The 17039-nt window shown below is 33.5% G+C and overlaps 1 protein-coding gene across 6 annotated transcripts in view; it reads right to left on the minus strand.

Moving 5' to 3' along the window:
- Positions 1 to 747: 747 nt before the first annotated feature.
- The window catches only part of LOC149789577 (uncharacterized), a 38872-nt gene continuing 22580 nt past the window's right edge, over positions 748 to 17039 (minus strand). For 4 of the 6 annotated variants that reach the window (XM_089971584.1, XM_089971585.1, XM_089971589.1 and 1 more), the window contains 6 exons: positions 15989 to 16310; positions 9235 to 9345; positions 8184 to 8360; positions 6211 to 6325; positions 5522 to 5622; positions 3090 to 3529 (listed from right to left, as the gene is read on the minus strand). In XM_089971584.1, the coding sequence (XP_089827710.1) occupies positions 3222 to 3529; positions 5522 to 5622; positions 6211 to 6325; positions 8184 to 8360; positions 9235 to 9345; positions 15989 to 16310 (1134 nt within the window). In that variant the 3' untranslated portion in view covers positions 3090 to 3221. Of the gene's footprint in view, positions 1046 to 3089; positions 3530 to 5521; positions 5623 to 6210; positions 6326 to 8183; positions 8361 to 9234; positions 9346 to 15988; positions 16311 to 17039 lie in introns of those variants that run through there. The other 2 variants (XM_089971587.1, XM_089971586.1) reach the window with 2 other exon arrangements.

Below are 17039 nucleotides of genomic sequence, written 5' to 3' on the forward strand. Positions count from 1 at the left end.
GCAAGCAAATTGAAAGACAGAAACTAAATTAATAGCGCTAATTAGAACTATGTGGCCATGACGTTCTTTATTCATTAGGTGCTTATATACAGATAAACAGAAGTCTGGAAAGTACCGGGTAACATTGGCAACCAGAGACGACGCAATATTTCAGATTAAATGAAAAATTAATGGACTGCTAGCCTAAAATCAAGATAAGACTATATTTATCTCGAGCATGCTTCTCCACCGAGAAAAAATTACTCGATGCTCAACAGTTCGGTGTCATGTCTGAGACTGCGTACCAATGCATACTTGAGTGTTCATAAATGTATCTTCTGAAAGGATTCCCAAACAATGTTTAAGAAAGAAAAACGTTTATACATGTGGTATACTTTTATTCAAGGCTAGGTTAATTTTACTTCCTTTTTATCAGAGCAAGAATATTGTTTTCGAAACTAATGATTGTGATGACTTTGAATTGAATACAGAAAATAAGTATTATAGTGGGATGGTGTGGGTGATAGGTTTTATCTTTTTTCCTTCCAATTAATCTGGTGCACCGTATAAAATAAAATAAAAATTGGTGAAGGGAGACAGAACTATTTTACCAGACTCAAACGTTCCATCTATTGTAGTTCTATAAAACCATAATTTCACTGGATGCCAAATTTGAGCATAATCAGCTGGAAAGTTCCAGACCTAAAAGTTGAGCCTTGACCGGATTGGACAAATTTGGGAAGACTAAAATGAGCAAAAAAAAACAACTTTATTAAATATTTTACTATCGTTTTTTATTTAATATTGCTCAAAGATATTGCCTCTGGAAACTTTGCTGACATACACATTATGGTCAACACGTATTGGTTACCTGACTTGGTCTTAGGTAAGGGACAAACAAAATCTAAAATAATTCTTCTAAATGGTTCGTCAAACGAATCCCATTATTCATGAAATAACAGACAGGTACTTCAGTATATTCAGTTTCACGAATGGCCCTTTGAACCAAACAGGAGATCCCATGATCTTTTTCTTGTTCGACGGCAAGTGATTGTCGTGTGTCACCCTGATTAGAAAAAAGAAAATGAGAAGTTAAAAGAGGTTCTCTGTGATCAATACCTTTTGACTGATCCAATCAAAAAGTGAAAGTAACTTCATCAAAATCCTGACCAATACATGTGTCAGCTAAAGGAATACTTTCCATATCAACATCATCCTCAAGACATTTCTTTGTCATAGCTCTAGTATCTAGCTGTGTATAAATCAGGGAATTCTTTTTAAATAGGATCGACTTTCTGATCCAGACAAGGCTAGGTCGTGGCCTAGTAATAAATGAACGCTTTCAACGGGTAAAGTAGTCACTGTTCCGACTGTCACGGGTCCTGAGACTAAGTCTGACGACAAATTCAAACAGTGAAGGGGAACATTAACAATGCCGCACTCTACTCCCTAAATAAGAACACTTTCATTAGAAGAAGAAATCTCAGCAAAAGGCAAAGTACCTGACAATACAAGACTCTGAGGAGCTCATGTGTCGCTTACAATTTTAATAGGGATGAGATTAGCCGAATCACTAAAGAGTGATATAGAATTCTTCGACATGAATGGTTCATAATTCTCCATCACAAAATCATACTGGGGTTTATTAGACCCAATAAATGTATTGCATCCAATACATGATCGTGATCTTGACCTCATAGGAATAAGAGCATTTGGAATAGGTCTGTCGTGATTTTGATGCTTATTTTTCAATATGTAGCAATTAGAAATAACGTGTCTTCTTTTTTCTTACAATATGTACACGTTGGAAGACACAATGGTTGTTGATGAAGCTTATCTGAAGTTTCATTTTTAAAGGTTGTGATAGATTGAGATTTGAAAGGGCTTTCATTAGGCTGAAATACTTTTCTGCCAGAAGACTAACGAGTGGAAGTGTTTTTCACAAAAGAAACTTTATGATTTAAAGAATACTCGTCAGCAGCATCAGCAGCATTTTCCAAGGTTTCGACCTTATTCTCATCAAGATAAATCTTAATGTCACTATGGGCACAGTTCTTGAACTCTTCATCTAATATGAATTGCCTGATACTTTCGTAATCTGTATTAACCTAGAGGAGCACCACCTATCAAAGTGTCGTGCATTTTCCCATGCAAATTCGACATAGGTATGGTCAGTTGATTTTCTAGAATTCCTACAACTTTGTCGATAAGACTCAGGGACTAACTCATAACCCATCAAGATATAGTCCTTAACTGCATCATAGTCAGAAAAACCAGAGTTTCAAACAATTGATACATGTTATTTGTTACAAACTCTTAGTATAACCTCGATTTCACTTAATGAATCTACTTTAAGAGAGAATATAGAAAAGTTGTTTAGTGATTCTGAATTAAGGTCACAAACTAGGCCAGCATTAGATACAAAGTTACTATATTAGTGTTTACGAAAAAGTGAACTGAATTTCTGTAAAATGCATTTCTGGACAATGTCATATCAAGTAAACAAAATTACATCACATTAGCATGTAATGGAATAACAACAAATGTAAAACCTAACAAACAAATAATGAAACTAAATCAAATATAAACTAAATCAAATATACATAACATATGTCAGCAGCAAAGACTACATTTTACAACCTACCATGTAAACCTGTTAGCTCCGTGAAGTGAGCCTCTCTTATAGGAGCAAAATATATCTGAACGAATGAAAACTAATTTAAAACATGACCGTGCAAGAAAATATTCATGATCTCGTGCACTGTGGGGATCTACATTTATTTCGCAAATAATTTTCCATATTTCACTCTTAAATTGCTAAAACAAAAAGTATAACTATACATACCATGATGTGTGTATGGCATATTAGCATATATACAAAAATGTATATATATATATATATATATATATATATATATATATATATATATATATATATATATATATATATATATATATATATATATATACGCACACACACACACACACACACACACACACATATATATATATATATATATATATATATATATATATATATATATATATATATATATATATATATATATATATATATATATATACATGGACGGGTGAGTGTGTGTGTTCCTGAAGTATTGTGTAATAGCCATTTGAAATAAATTCTATAGACTTTCAATACATTCTGAGATAAGCTGACCTAAAATGAATGAAATATTATATCGTGGGATTATATTTCTTATTTCTTAAATCGGAATTAACAGTTAACAGTGGTTTGTATATGCTTTTTTTAAAAATACATCCATTGTCACGTTTCGGTCTATGCCTGCTTCATCACATTGACTAAGCAGATATCCAATCGACCCTTTTTCTTGTCCTGCGTTTTGTTTCCTCCAGGCCGTTAGCATCTTATAGTATTGCCTTGCATTAGGTCCTTCACCATTCTCTATCTCGTCAATTATTTCATCGGACAAACCTAATAATTTTATCAGAATCCACCATTTCTCCTGATGTTGATCCATTTTTCTTGAGAGCATCAGTAATTCGACGTCCGATGGAGCTCCCTCAACATCTAGAAACATGCAAAACCGAAACATAATTGGAACCGAATTTAGAAAACTTTAGGAAGAATTATTATACCAAAACATTCTTCAACATAAGCTGAAACATTCTTCTTTTGTATGAACTATCCATAAATATTCCGGTATACAAACTTTCAAAGACGGATCCACAGAACACACTGAAGCCAGTATATAAACGATATACTTAGCATTTCTGTGTCTGCTGGAATGTCAATATCAACACTAGCTTTTAGTTTGCAAGCACGGAGCCTAGTAGAGAGCTTGTAATCTATTGCTTTCCAGATGACAATTGTTTATGAAATCTACAAACAAAACTGTGACATGCCAAGCGTTGGTATTAGAAATGACTGACAATTTGTGAGCATAGTTATAACTTTATAAACTTAATGAGCCTTTTGATGCGTCTACTTTATCTTGATCGCTTTACGGTTTCTGAACATTGGTTCGACTTTCGATGGATCATTTTTATCATAATCTATGTGTACATTTAACCTAGGTAAAATAAAAACGTTCCATGCCTCGGGGACAAATTAGATACTGACAGAGCATTTGTTGTTTATATGTAGATTTTAATGACAAAGATGGCCTAGTGTAATACATATACTGATATACCAGCGATACAATAACTCGCTTACAGCGAAAAAGACATTGCTTTCATAATGTAGAAATTAAATCAATTTGCTGCCTAAATGGATATTTGGCAATCATCTTGCTGAGCTATTATTTTAGCATAGATTTTTTTTTGACATCGAATGTGAAATCGTATATACGATAAGTATAATGCTATGCGAAAAACCGTTTTTTACTGACAACAATAAATGTCTTATTTTCTAAAATAATGGAATGATATGTCGAAATGCGAACGCTAAACAAGGAGTGGTAGTTCTTTTGTAATGTAACTATTTTATTGTTCTATTATAAGTTAGTTTATAATTTCGTGTTATTAATATTATATGAGATTCCAATATTTATATACATACTTACAGCGGGAAATAAAATTGTCTGTGGATCAATATCTAATGAACATTACTACAACAATCCATATCAGAATTGTCTCCCTTGACATAAAATTCACCTGAAAGTATGGTATATCTACCTTTGTTACTAGAATGTGTAACACAAGCTACACGTGGTAAACAATGGACACTTTGCAGATCGAAAGTGGAGGGATTTAGATCATACGTGTTAGCAAATGGGGGCGGACTACAAGTTTCTCATAACTTAGAATAAGCCCTTTCCATAGAAAGCGATATGATATTTACATGGATAGCCAAAGTAAAGCAATAAGATTTCACACAATTATATCAAATCATACACGATTAAGGCACAATAGGTCACAGAGAAAGAGAAAGAGAGGTGATAGAAGAATACATTAATAAATTAATAACAAACTATTGGTCCTGCCTAGGTTGGATACGATTACATGAATTCAATGACTAAAACGTAATCAAATTATGTCCTTCTTGATTAAAATTAGTAGAATATGGTTTAGTTGAGAAATCAAACTGTGAATAGTCATTATATGATGCAGCAATAAAGAATTATCCATCAACATATTAATTTTATTAGACCACTACTAAAACTGATTATACTCAAAAAACCAAATAGAAAATACAAATTTAATTTTAAAAAAAATCAAACAACATTCTTGACACAAAACATTTGGATTTTCATATTCAACTAGTTTCAGAGAGATGGGATGGAAGTGCCAGCATGATTAATGAATTGACGGCACAGGTGTTATGTGGTCTCCAGTTTTGCACATATGCAGGCCCTGGTTCGATTCAGAGCTCAGAACGTGATCGAAGCTGCTTATTCCAGGTCTTCAGCTTCCCCAGGTTTATTTCACCACGCAAGACCACCATGCATCATAATCTGGTTCTTCGGGATTGTGTTCTTGCAAGTTGGTTAACTTATCAAGGAAAGTGTAAATGTGTAACAGCAAACCTGATGCGTCACTATGAAGGTAAAACGTATCTTACCAGATTTCAATGTGATTTGGTTTTCCCGTTTATTTTCTAAGCCAGTGGTACCTTTATTAATATAGTCACTGCTAGAGCACTCTTTATCCTCTTGACTCAAACTGGAAATGAATAAATTGTAAATGTTTATTACAAGGACAAAATAGCAGGTCGTCGACCTTGTTTAGGACAGATAAAAATTCCACCTGGTTTAGGCTTCTCCTTTTGAAACAAGGAAACCTTTGGCTCAATGCATGCAATTTTGTGACGTTAGCCTGCTTCAGATATCTTGAGTACGGTACTTGTGTCTTCATAATAACCCCTGGTATTTGATTTATTATGTAGGTAGATAGTAGATGATAATTTAAGATTAACGTTTCCCACGGCAAAAGTTAAGTTTGGATACTTTTGTGATCCGACACTTCCACCGTTCACATCAACACATATTTGCAAACAGCAAACCATGTACACATCCCTTTACGTTAATACTTTTCAGCAATTACGTAAAGTTTAATTTAGGTTTTTATTTAATTTCATCAGCTGCATATTCAAATAATTACTTTGAACATATCCTTCAACATTATAATATATATATCTAGAAAATGTTTTGACTTGCTCTCAGATGAACATATAAATCAAAATAATTTAGATGAATTCGAAACAAATGTATCAAAGCAAACACTACACAATTATGAAGGATAAATATATACCTTTCGTGTTTAAAATATATTCCTCTATCACAACAAGTGCCGCAATCATTGGCACTAGAACACGTTGAAATGTTGGCGAAGTCATCTGAGGAAATTTCAACTTCATCTTGATTTTCTGAAGTGAACATATTGTATTATATATAATGATGGAGCGATTTCCGATCTTGGTGTATAGATGCCAATTTATAATTACAATTTAATGTACATACCTTACAGTTCTCATCGAAATATGACGTAGCGCATATAGTCAACGAATTAAATAATATTTGAGTAACGAGGGAAACCTCATGCCCCGAACCTCGATCTTGATTCTAGATGACTTTGAGCGGCACTGGAGGATGAGGTCTAGGATACAGCAGCCATTTTGTTGTCTGAGACTGAGAGTGCAGAAGTAAATTATGTTAAAATATATCACCTTTTGTACACTAATCTCCCTTAACCTGAACTCGCTCGAACCAAATTTTTGACAACCACAAAATCTTACGACCTGACAATCCGCTCTCTGTACTCTCTCCCTTTCCCTCTGTATGTCTGTCTTTCTCTTACTGTAAGTTCACAAACTGTCATTGTGTTTACAGTGGTCCAATAATTTGATCACGTATTATAATTATCCAATCAGCATGCTTCCTGCTTGTGCATTTTTGGTGCATTTCAGATAATTTCGTCCTTGAAATTTGACAATTTATTATTCGATTTCATTTTTGCCCTCCTTTTCTATTGTTGCAGGGTGAGTTCTTTACATATTTTCTGGTCTTTCAAAATATCAGATTTATTGCTCTCGCTATCGATTGCAAAGCAACGCCAGTATCGTTTCATATACATGTCACTTGACATTTTGCATTTAGTTGTCTTTCTATGATAAAGCTTATGTTAGGAAAGTATTTCGATCGAAGCAGCTGATGCAGTTTACTAGAGTTCATTTGTACGGCAATATAAATACACTGAACACTTAAAAGTATGACACAACTATAAGTTGACGTCAAAAGCATCAGTTCGTCTTCAGAATGTGCCATATTAATAACAAGGGTCATATACGTCAGTTAGTGCCTGCTTGCTCATTTTTCAGAACGTATTTACATTGGTTATCTATAATACAAGACATTGCCAGTGGACTTAATTAACTGTATTAATATTCTATTGCATTAACTTGACCGTCATAATAACATATGCTTTGTCATACTGATTTGCGAAAGACACCTGTTCAAACTACGGTTGAATAGCAGATATTTGTTTGTCAGGCTTCAAATAGGCATTTTGAACCGAATATAAGAAATGCAAATATTGGTAATAACTCACAATTAACTACAATAAGTTATAACCCTACATAAACGCAAAACAAATTTGCGAATTTCATACTAAAGCGTTTTTAAAAAAAAATGCATGCATTAATTATGTGTGCTCAACAATATTTCATACATACTGTGCAAAACTAATTAATACATCAACAACAACCATCATAATTTTTCATTAGTCTTTCTGCAAAATATCACAAATAGATTAACCGGTGAATAAAGAAAACGGCAATAGAACCAGGCATTGTTGTCTTGAGACACAATTATGTATAAACATTTCGACTATTCTGTCGGTTTCGGGCAGGGGGTTGCATATTTTTGCACAGTGCTTGTGCCAATAACATCAGGAAGATAATACATCTAGATACTAATTTGAATTTGTCTTGATTAAACTAAGTCGTTTTGTAGAATCTTTGAGGAAATAAATCTTTTTTAAACAAATAATGGTAGTTTAAGGCCGTGCTTTCTCGTATCACAGTGATGGCTGCTTACGGCAAGATGACTATAGCTGTTTCAAATAAGTGAAATAGGTTGTAAAATTGTAGACGACAACGAATAAGAAATGTTGGTGTTTCAGACGGATGCTTACTTAAAATGCGATTTTTTAAATACATGGAAATATGAATAAGACAGACAGACGGATACTTAAAATGTGACATTTACGTTTAACAATATTGGTACCTTGTAGCTCTCCGCAAAGGAGCCTATGTGTCCCATCAGCCGTCTCTTGGATGGTCTTGTCTCTCGATTTTTCCCTAATCTCAGTCATCAGCTCCATAATATTCAGCTTTTTGTCCTCTAGCATCTTCTTTCTGTTGCACTTGTCTAATGCAAGAAACCAAATTGCTCCTACCGCCTCTGCATGTTCCGATAGATTAATAAAATACAAGCCTACGTTAGAGCTTAGACGGTTCACCAGCAAACTATCCATCAGTCTTTCTATGTATATATGCATCAAACGTTCGATACATCATAATCTTCCGATGTACTTGTAACTCAACAAGGAACTTTAAACCTTTACTAGGAAGTTCTACCTATTATCAGAGCCAACATCAATGAAAAAACTTGAACACAAACATTGTCTACGCATACAATGTAATGGGATTGTTTTGCATTTGCTGATTTATTCAGATATGCCTCTGTATCTATACAATAACGGATCAAGTCAGTTATACCAAGCTACCTATACAACAACCGATCGAGTCAGATATATCAAGCGACGTATACAATAACTAAGCATTAACTATTAGTTTTGCCGAAGGAAGGTACGCGCTCTATTTCTCTCGCCCGTACGTCTTTATACGTATCAATCAGGATATTTTTCAATTCTCTATATTTCGCCCAGAAAAAGCACCTCGATTATCATTGTTTGGGCACAAACTTGTCACCTATGTCTACATTGTCTCCAAAACATCAACAGTCGTCTTACAACTTGAGAACTTAAACTCTTAAACATTACCGTTAGCAAAGCATGCACAAAGTGTGTAGAATGTAGTATTGCTTCAGCTGTTAACGCCATATAAAATGCCGTATTGAAAAAAGTCAGATTCTATGGATGAATAGTGAATGGATATATAACAAATGACACAGACCGATTCACGGATAGAATAAAAACACCTCTTTATTATTTTGCTACCCAGTATCTTCCTAAACTATCCATATAGAAATGGTTCAATAGTAAAAGAAAATACTGCAAACAAAACATAAGGGGTGTCGAATACCATTAATTTACCTCTTGTCTCCTCAACTGTTCCAATCCTTGCCAATTGAACCAAAGGAGAAAGACATCCCATCTGTACAAGAAGTGTTTTGTTGATATTATTTCTTATCAGGCGATGGATCGCTGAAAGAATGATTTACTATTCTTATTGACAGCATTGGTGTATGTCTATTTTCATTTCAACAGTTATGCTATGCAAAAATATGAAAGGGCAATGATGTTGGACCACAAGTGTTTACAATATATCAAGGTCTTCTCCCTGAGAGTATTCATTCAAATGAAGACAATCAATACGAGGTGGTAGCAAACTTGTAATAAAATCACATGCAAAAGAACAGTCTAAAGAGGCAGGCGGAGTTCACTAAAGATAAATAGTTTACAAGAAACAAAGTCAGAATTATTTTGAGCATGCAGAAACAAAATAAAAAACTACACAGACTAACAATATGAGATTGTTGCTAGTTAAGTAGTCAATGCTAACATTTACATATACACGTATTTTCAGGACGAAATGATCTAAGTTTAGTTCTTTAATGTTGGTAAATGGAACAGTCAGATACATATTTTGCTGACATTTAAAGGAGAGAATTCCATGATTTAAGTGCGTGATCACAGAACGAAGTGGAAAAGAGTTGGAGTCTGGAAGTCATATATTTTATTTAGTGACTGACACGAAATGAACACATTATTATTATATGCTCATTTTTGTCTGATATACCTTTACATTGTCATAATCGTGAAATATTTTGCAATATTGCACACCATTATATTGCATTTACTTGCACAATACGTGTGCCCAAAAGTAGTATAGCGTATTAGGAACTACTTTCTGAACAAATTACGTACACTCATGTAGTAGACGCTTTACGTTTCAGTTGATTAAATTTGTTTCTGCATGTAATAAAGCACCTGCTCTTGGAGTGTCACATACCAGCTACTTTGCAATATTCCTTTTTTGATACAATATTTCGGATTAGTCTAGCGATAAACGCCAGACAGGTTATAAAAATGCTGGATCGCTACAAATAGCACGCAAGCGACAATTCATTAACATGTCTTCTTTAGATGGTATTAAGAATGGCCAAAAAAATATAATTACAGTTTTACATACTGAATTTTCTCAGATTGTACTTTCCGAAAGAAATGAGCTATATCATGGGTTCTAAAGCTTGATTACAGATTTCGAAATTGTACTGTAATTTCAACTACATTCCAAGTGCAATAACATTATCCTTACTGCACTCAAAATGAAAAGAACATTATATGCCACAACGTCTTTTTGATAATTACAATTGAACAAGTCATTATTTGTCCCACATTCTTACTCCTAGCATGACACAACAGGAACACACATGCCGATCAGTCAACCCGCTACTCCCTCGCTACGTAAATAAGATGTTACTTCTTGAAGAATGGACAAAGATAAACTCAGTCCATAATGACACAACATTTAGTAGAATCGATAAAACTACCCAAATCTATTAATTCCAGACAAAATGGAAACGTTGTTGAAATGCGCATTCATTTACAATATGACTTTAAATTTCAATTCTAGGCTGACCAAAACGACAATTTCTTTCGAAAGTGATGTCAAACGCGCAACTTAGTTCAAATTTAGCTGGGGTAGTTATTTGCTCATTAAAATGGTTGTTGTTTACAGATGAACCTGTGCTTGTGTATTTAGTTTAAAATGCAACATAAATTCAGTTACTTTGTTTCTTGTAGTGTATTTTTATTTATGTAATTAATCCTTAGGTATAATAAGAAAATAAGCATATAATACAAATGTTACTGCATTTGTATCGGAAAATATGAGCTCGGTTTGAAGTATGGATATACTGCACTCCCAAGGTCGTGCAATATCTCTAAACGAAATAACATGTTCATATTTTCCCATACAAATGCAGTAATCTATAAACACTTCATTTCCGTGATGAGTATTTTCCAGATAGATAGATTATATATAATTTCTAAATGAATGTCATTTACAGTCGAAGATTTATGCCAATGTATTTGAGGTACATTGCGCTCACATGTTTATATAATTGATCTTCAAATTATATGCTAAGTCATTATTTTGAAGAAAAATTAATGTCGTACGTTTTAACAACCAGTTCGATGATCTGCTGACGAAGGTCCTGATTTATCCTAATATGTGTTGTGAACTAAACCGAGCTGCATTTGTAATACAGCACATTGTGTTCTGAATATGTTTGATTTTGAAAGAGGTCTGCTATTTCGTTAAATGTATGTGGTTCTAGAACTGAATTCTGACGAATGCAGTCATCGGTAAAATGTATGCGTGAAAGTTGATTGGTATTGCAACCACCTTATTTTCAGTATAAAACATAGTTAATGAAATAAATTACCTAGATGCCTTAGTCAGAACCTTTGCCCCTCTGTCAAACTCTATTAAATGCTTTGTAAATATCAAAGTAGTCTATAAATACCAAGTTTTACCATCAACATTCTCAGATTTTATGCTACAAGTTCAATCAGTTGATAAACCCTAGAATAATCGGGATCAATATAGCTTGGTATTTACAAATAACTCGAAAAGACTGTTTGTGATTACAAATCTATTTAAGAATGTTTTTCCACGATTTTGCCCAGAACACTCAATGAGGGTACTGATTGATTCTTTGACTGATCAGATCTATCGCGAATGTATACACCCAATTTTTGACAAAATATTGTGTGCCTTTACTCGCAGTGTTTTTTGGTTTATCCATCTTTCTATCTCTCATTCCATATTTCAGTTTGATGACTTCACTTCAACTGTACATATAGTTCGCATGCAATACAGTATGTGTTTCTTTGCAGAGCAAAACCTACTTCTCTTCGGGTAAAGGGCAATAGGCCAAGACACTAGGAATGTAGGAAACATCTTGGCTTCTGCGCATTAACATTAGTTCTGTATTCACGGACCTGACCAAAATTGTCCTGATGGTTTGATCTTATAGAAGGGAAGATCCCCATTGATCATGTATATATATATATATATATATATATATATATATATATATATATATATATATATATATATATATATAGATAGATAGATAGATAGATATATATATAACTATATATATATAACTATATATATATAACTATATATATATATATATATATATATATATATATATATATATATATATATATATATATATATATATATATATATATATATATATATATATATATATAGTTTCAATAGATATAATGGCAAGCATCTACAAGTGAGGTGAGAAAGAACCCGAAAGGAGTGGCAACTGATATATTCAACGAGATTGACATGTGTGATGATTGTACAACATATGTGATCAGGTTCTGCGACCTTATTTGTATCTGAAAAATATACAACATTGTCATGTTCACGATGTTCTAGAGTAATATTCTCTGACACGTTATTCTCTCTATTTAGAAAGAAGGAAGCAGATTATTTATATCGTCAGATAATGAAACTTATTATTAACGTCAAATAAAAACTGTACATTGAACTGTCTTAAAAAAAATGTTCTTGGGTAAAATGGGTAAATATTTTGTTTCAATTACCAGACCTTTTACGACATATATCACCAGTTTCCGGTTGGGTGTCAGATAAGTCAGATATGTTCTCCATCACGATTTAAGTAAAAGGATCCATAAGATTATTTCATCATTCGATTGGTCGTTAAAAACAAAGTTCTCTAACGTGATCTTCAGGTGCACCTGCAGTACGACAGACACCTGCAGATACATGTGTATGACGTAACATCGTTAAATGACAGTGACAGTAAATAGAACGGATAAGGGGAACAATTATGCTACTGAGAAAAAAGCTGACTGATAGCTGACTGATATTTCCAGGCGCTCTTAGGGTATTCTCTTATGAAGTCAATGTCGACATGGGAAATGTTTACCGTTGTAATTTTCTGTTTTCTACTATAACTTTGAGTTGGTTTCAAAGCTCTAAAATGATCGTGAATCCAATGACGATGAAACTCGTTCCAACCGATCTTTATTTGCGATTGCGATTGATATGCGGGAAGTGTTTGCTGTGAACGGGGTAATTTATGAAGATACTCAACACACAGCGGAAGGTATTTATGTTATTACGGACATTGATTTCGTCAGCTGTTTTAATATATTTAAAAATCATTTCAAGCAAAAATATATTTGTGCAAGATTGGTAACGAATTTATGGACAGCTTCTTTGATCATGTTCAGTTGAAAGCGACAAAAAACTGTTCACCGAAACAGACCAGAGACGTTTTCTGTTTTAAACCCGAGTCATAAGTACTAAAGTTAAGGCCTACCTTAATGAGAATAAAATCGTTATTTCCAAAATTCTCAATTTTTACATTATATAAGTCCAAATGATTTTTGGCTGTACAAGATTTGCTAAAGACCAGGTAGTTTTTAGCCAACCTACGTTTGGAAGTGCGGGTTTTCAGTGTATTTTCAACATACCAAAAGTGAATACAAAACAGTATTTCATACTTAGATATTATGTAAACAGAATAACTGTGCATGGCGACTATTTTGTAAGGATGCGCTGACGAATTTATCACTAATTAAAAACTTTGTTGCAGTTCACACTAATTTTCCTAACAGTTTCTAAAGCCCGTAACAATACTAAATTTATTTTCTTGATCTATGCATTTGATGATAAATATCGTTCAGCAGACACTAAGTATTAAATGTCTTTTTCCGAATCAAACCAACTTCTGTCAGTCTCCTTTTTCGTTAATAATCTTGCTACGAATGGCTTAGTTCATTGAATGAGATGTCATATATAGATAGAAACCGTACTTCAATATTCTTGTACAGGATTGTTTGATGTCGCGGTACAGTTTGAATTAACTGCTTGAGTTCTGCGCATTTACCTATTTTTAATTATCTAAATTTGTTTCCTATATGTTGATCGAACAATACAATCGAGAACATGCCCATTTTAGTGGTTAGAATCTGATCAAGCAATAATTAGAGATTTTCTTGCAGTCTCGTAGAATATGTTAGAAACGTTTACATTTAATCAAGTCATGCAACAGTCACATTTATGCATTTAGAATCGAATTAATAAGTACATCACCGGTATCATCGTTAGAATATAATATTAAAAAGCAGGTTCAAATGACATTGCTACTGGAAAGTCATATGTAGATAACAACAATTCTGAAAAGCAGAACCGTTCCATCAGAAGTACGCAATGTTTACGTACTCTCAATACAATAATAATATATATAAAAAATGATAGTATTCAAGTAATATCACATTTAACATATGGATGTTATATGAAATTAACAACAAAATAATTAATATTTATTACAAAAAATGTTTCATTTACATCAGTTTCAATTTAGAAAATTTGTATTGTTAATAATGAAACGATAATGGGTACAGAGTTCTGTATAGTTCAGAACGATGAGTTAAATGTAGTATGAGTACGTGATTTGATTATTGTGTCACTACAGTGCATAACTTACGTTTTGTTTTGAGGAGGTGAAACTATTTGTGACATACTAGTGTTGTAATTAATATTGATTTTAAAATTACCCACGTGTATGAAATGCTATCCAAATACAGACCCTATCAAATAGCCATATGCAGATCTTATCATGTCACGGTGTCTTTGAAAAATTATATTTTCTGTCTTGAAAATATGGCAAGTATCGCTAATAGTTGTGGAAGGATATGCTATATGGAAATCTGCTTGTGTAATAACGTGTGGACGGATACATGATTCCTTCTGATTGTTAAGTGCATTTGTTTCTCGTTAAAGGTTGCAGGTATATGTTTGATTCAACTGGAGCACAATGGTGTAAACATTTACGAGTTTTGTTCTCGTACCATTACAAGTCAAGATGTTCCATACCTTGTAGTCCATTTTCTTTTTATTTTATCTTAATCAATTTTATAAAAATCTTATTTTTGTAAGTTATTGTTTCGCTCCTCTAAAACTATTTTGGTAATGTCCCTAAGTGTCGGTATTTATTTGATCGGAAACAACTCCATCGGATCAAGCAGAAGACACCAATGAGTGTGTCCCTTGACAAGGTAGTCCCTAGCTCGTGGATACCATTACTGAGACGGCTGGTCTGAGGTAACCATACAGAGATAGGAAAAGTAAGGTTAGATTTATCTGTAGCACGTGAAAGAAAATTATATAGTTTGTCCCTGCAAGAGATAACTGTCAATGCAATTTATTCTTGACACCTACGTTTAAATAAACATATTTGGACACATTGTGATTGTCTACACGTTGCTATATCTCTTCTTACACTGCTGCATTTAAGTTCACGAAAACTTTGTTCGATTTGGCTGCAAAATGCGTGGCGATTTGCGATGGCATAACTTGCATTTTCTTTAATTTGTACCTAGTTTCTGGAGACTACGGTCCATGTACGAACAATCGCTTATTTAGAATTTGTTTGTTGCTTTTTCTTGTTTTGTCTGCGCTTCTGATACTTTAAGGATATGGACCTTTAGAATCGGCAGTAGTTTAGAGAAACTGTATACCTTCGTCCTGTTGTTTTCAGGCAAAGATTTAAATGAATAATAATATAATTTTTGGAATTGATTCTTTATTGTCGTTCATTAAAGTTTTTATTTGAAGTTTTCCATTCGGCGACTAGTCTTAATACATTAGTAATCCTCTCATAGTCTACTTGCTGAGAACTGTATTTGCTCTCAAACAAATGTTATAAGAGCCTCTGCATGAATGTCCAGAAATTAAAACAGGACTTTATGGTTTGTACTGTGGTATAAATGAAATGGCACTTACTCAATGCACAATCCCGTGCAAAGAAGATGCGTGAAGCTACCACACATTTATGCCTTGTGTCTTGCAGCGTTGTCTTCAACGTGTCCAAGATCATCTTAAGTAAGTCATCATGCCCATGTATCATCTCGCTTTCTGCTTCACCAATAAGGTTAGCCAGGGAGAAAAACGCACACACACGATCTGATAGTGTTTTTGACTCCAAATATGGCCGGACAGTTACTAAGATGCCATGTTCACGTAGCGGAGTAATATTTCCATCCACAATTGAAATATTGCGAATGATTGACAAACTTCCATCAACCATATGGTTTTCTAGTTTGATCTGTGAGAAATAAACAAAACACTATAACAACAATATATTTCAATTCATTTATTTGGTATATCAGAATGTGTGAGTATAAAACGCCTTACTTTTTCGGCAAATTTCGCCAAATCTTGTTCCTACAATTGAACAACCACTAACAAATCCATACTAATCTATATCTACATTCTCTATAGAAACGATAGTAGTGCACTTTAAAACCTCCACAAAAGAACATTACAAAACTACAAATTTGAAAGTATTCTGACCTACGGTACATCATGAGCATGTATGGGGTCACTACGTGGCAATTCATTAAGCCAACATAATTTATTTTTGAGCCAGTATGTATACTAACATAATAAGCTTACTCGAGTAATATGGAGCCCTATGAAAAGGTATCAGTAGTATTTTATTTTTCAACAGCAGCAAGAATAATAGAAAAGGACAAAAGGAATGAAAATAATGACAGTCACCGGTCAACAAAGATTGAACGATTAAACAGTTGCTCTATTACAATAGATCCTGACTTGACCGAACTGATTAAATCATTATATGGAACGTCTTTTATGAAGCCTAAGAGGAAAAGACAATGACGTCCAAAACATCAACGGCATGAGTAATAGCTACAACAAATATAAACACATAATGACGATGATGATAGTAGCGGTAGCATTTAAACTAGAGAATGATTTAATGTAGTCTGATGCACTATTTTCAACCGCCCGTTATGGGCCACCCATATCTTTC

This window comes from Sinohyriopsis cumingii, chromosome 10 (assembly GCF_028554795.1).
Source record: "Sinohyriopsis cumingii isolate HCF-2022 chromosome 10, ASM2855479v2, whole genome shotgun sequence".
Taxonomy (NCBI): Eukaryota; Metazoa; Mollusca; class Bivalvia; order Unionida; family Unionidae; genus Sinohyriopsis; species Sinohyriopsis cumingii.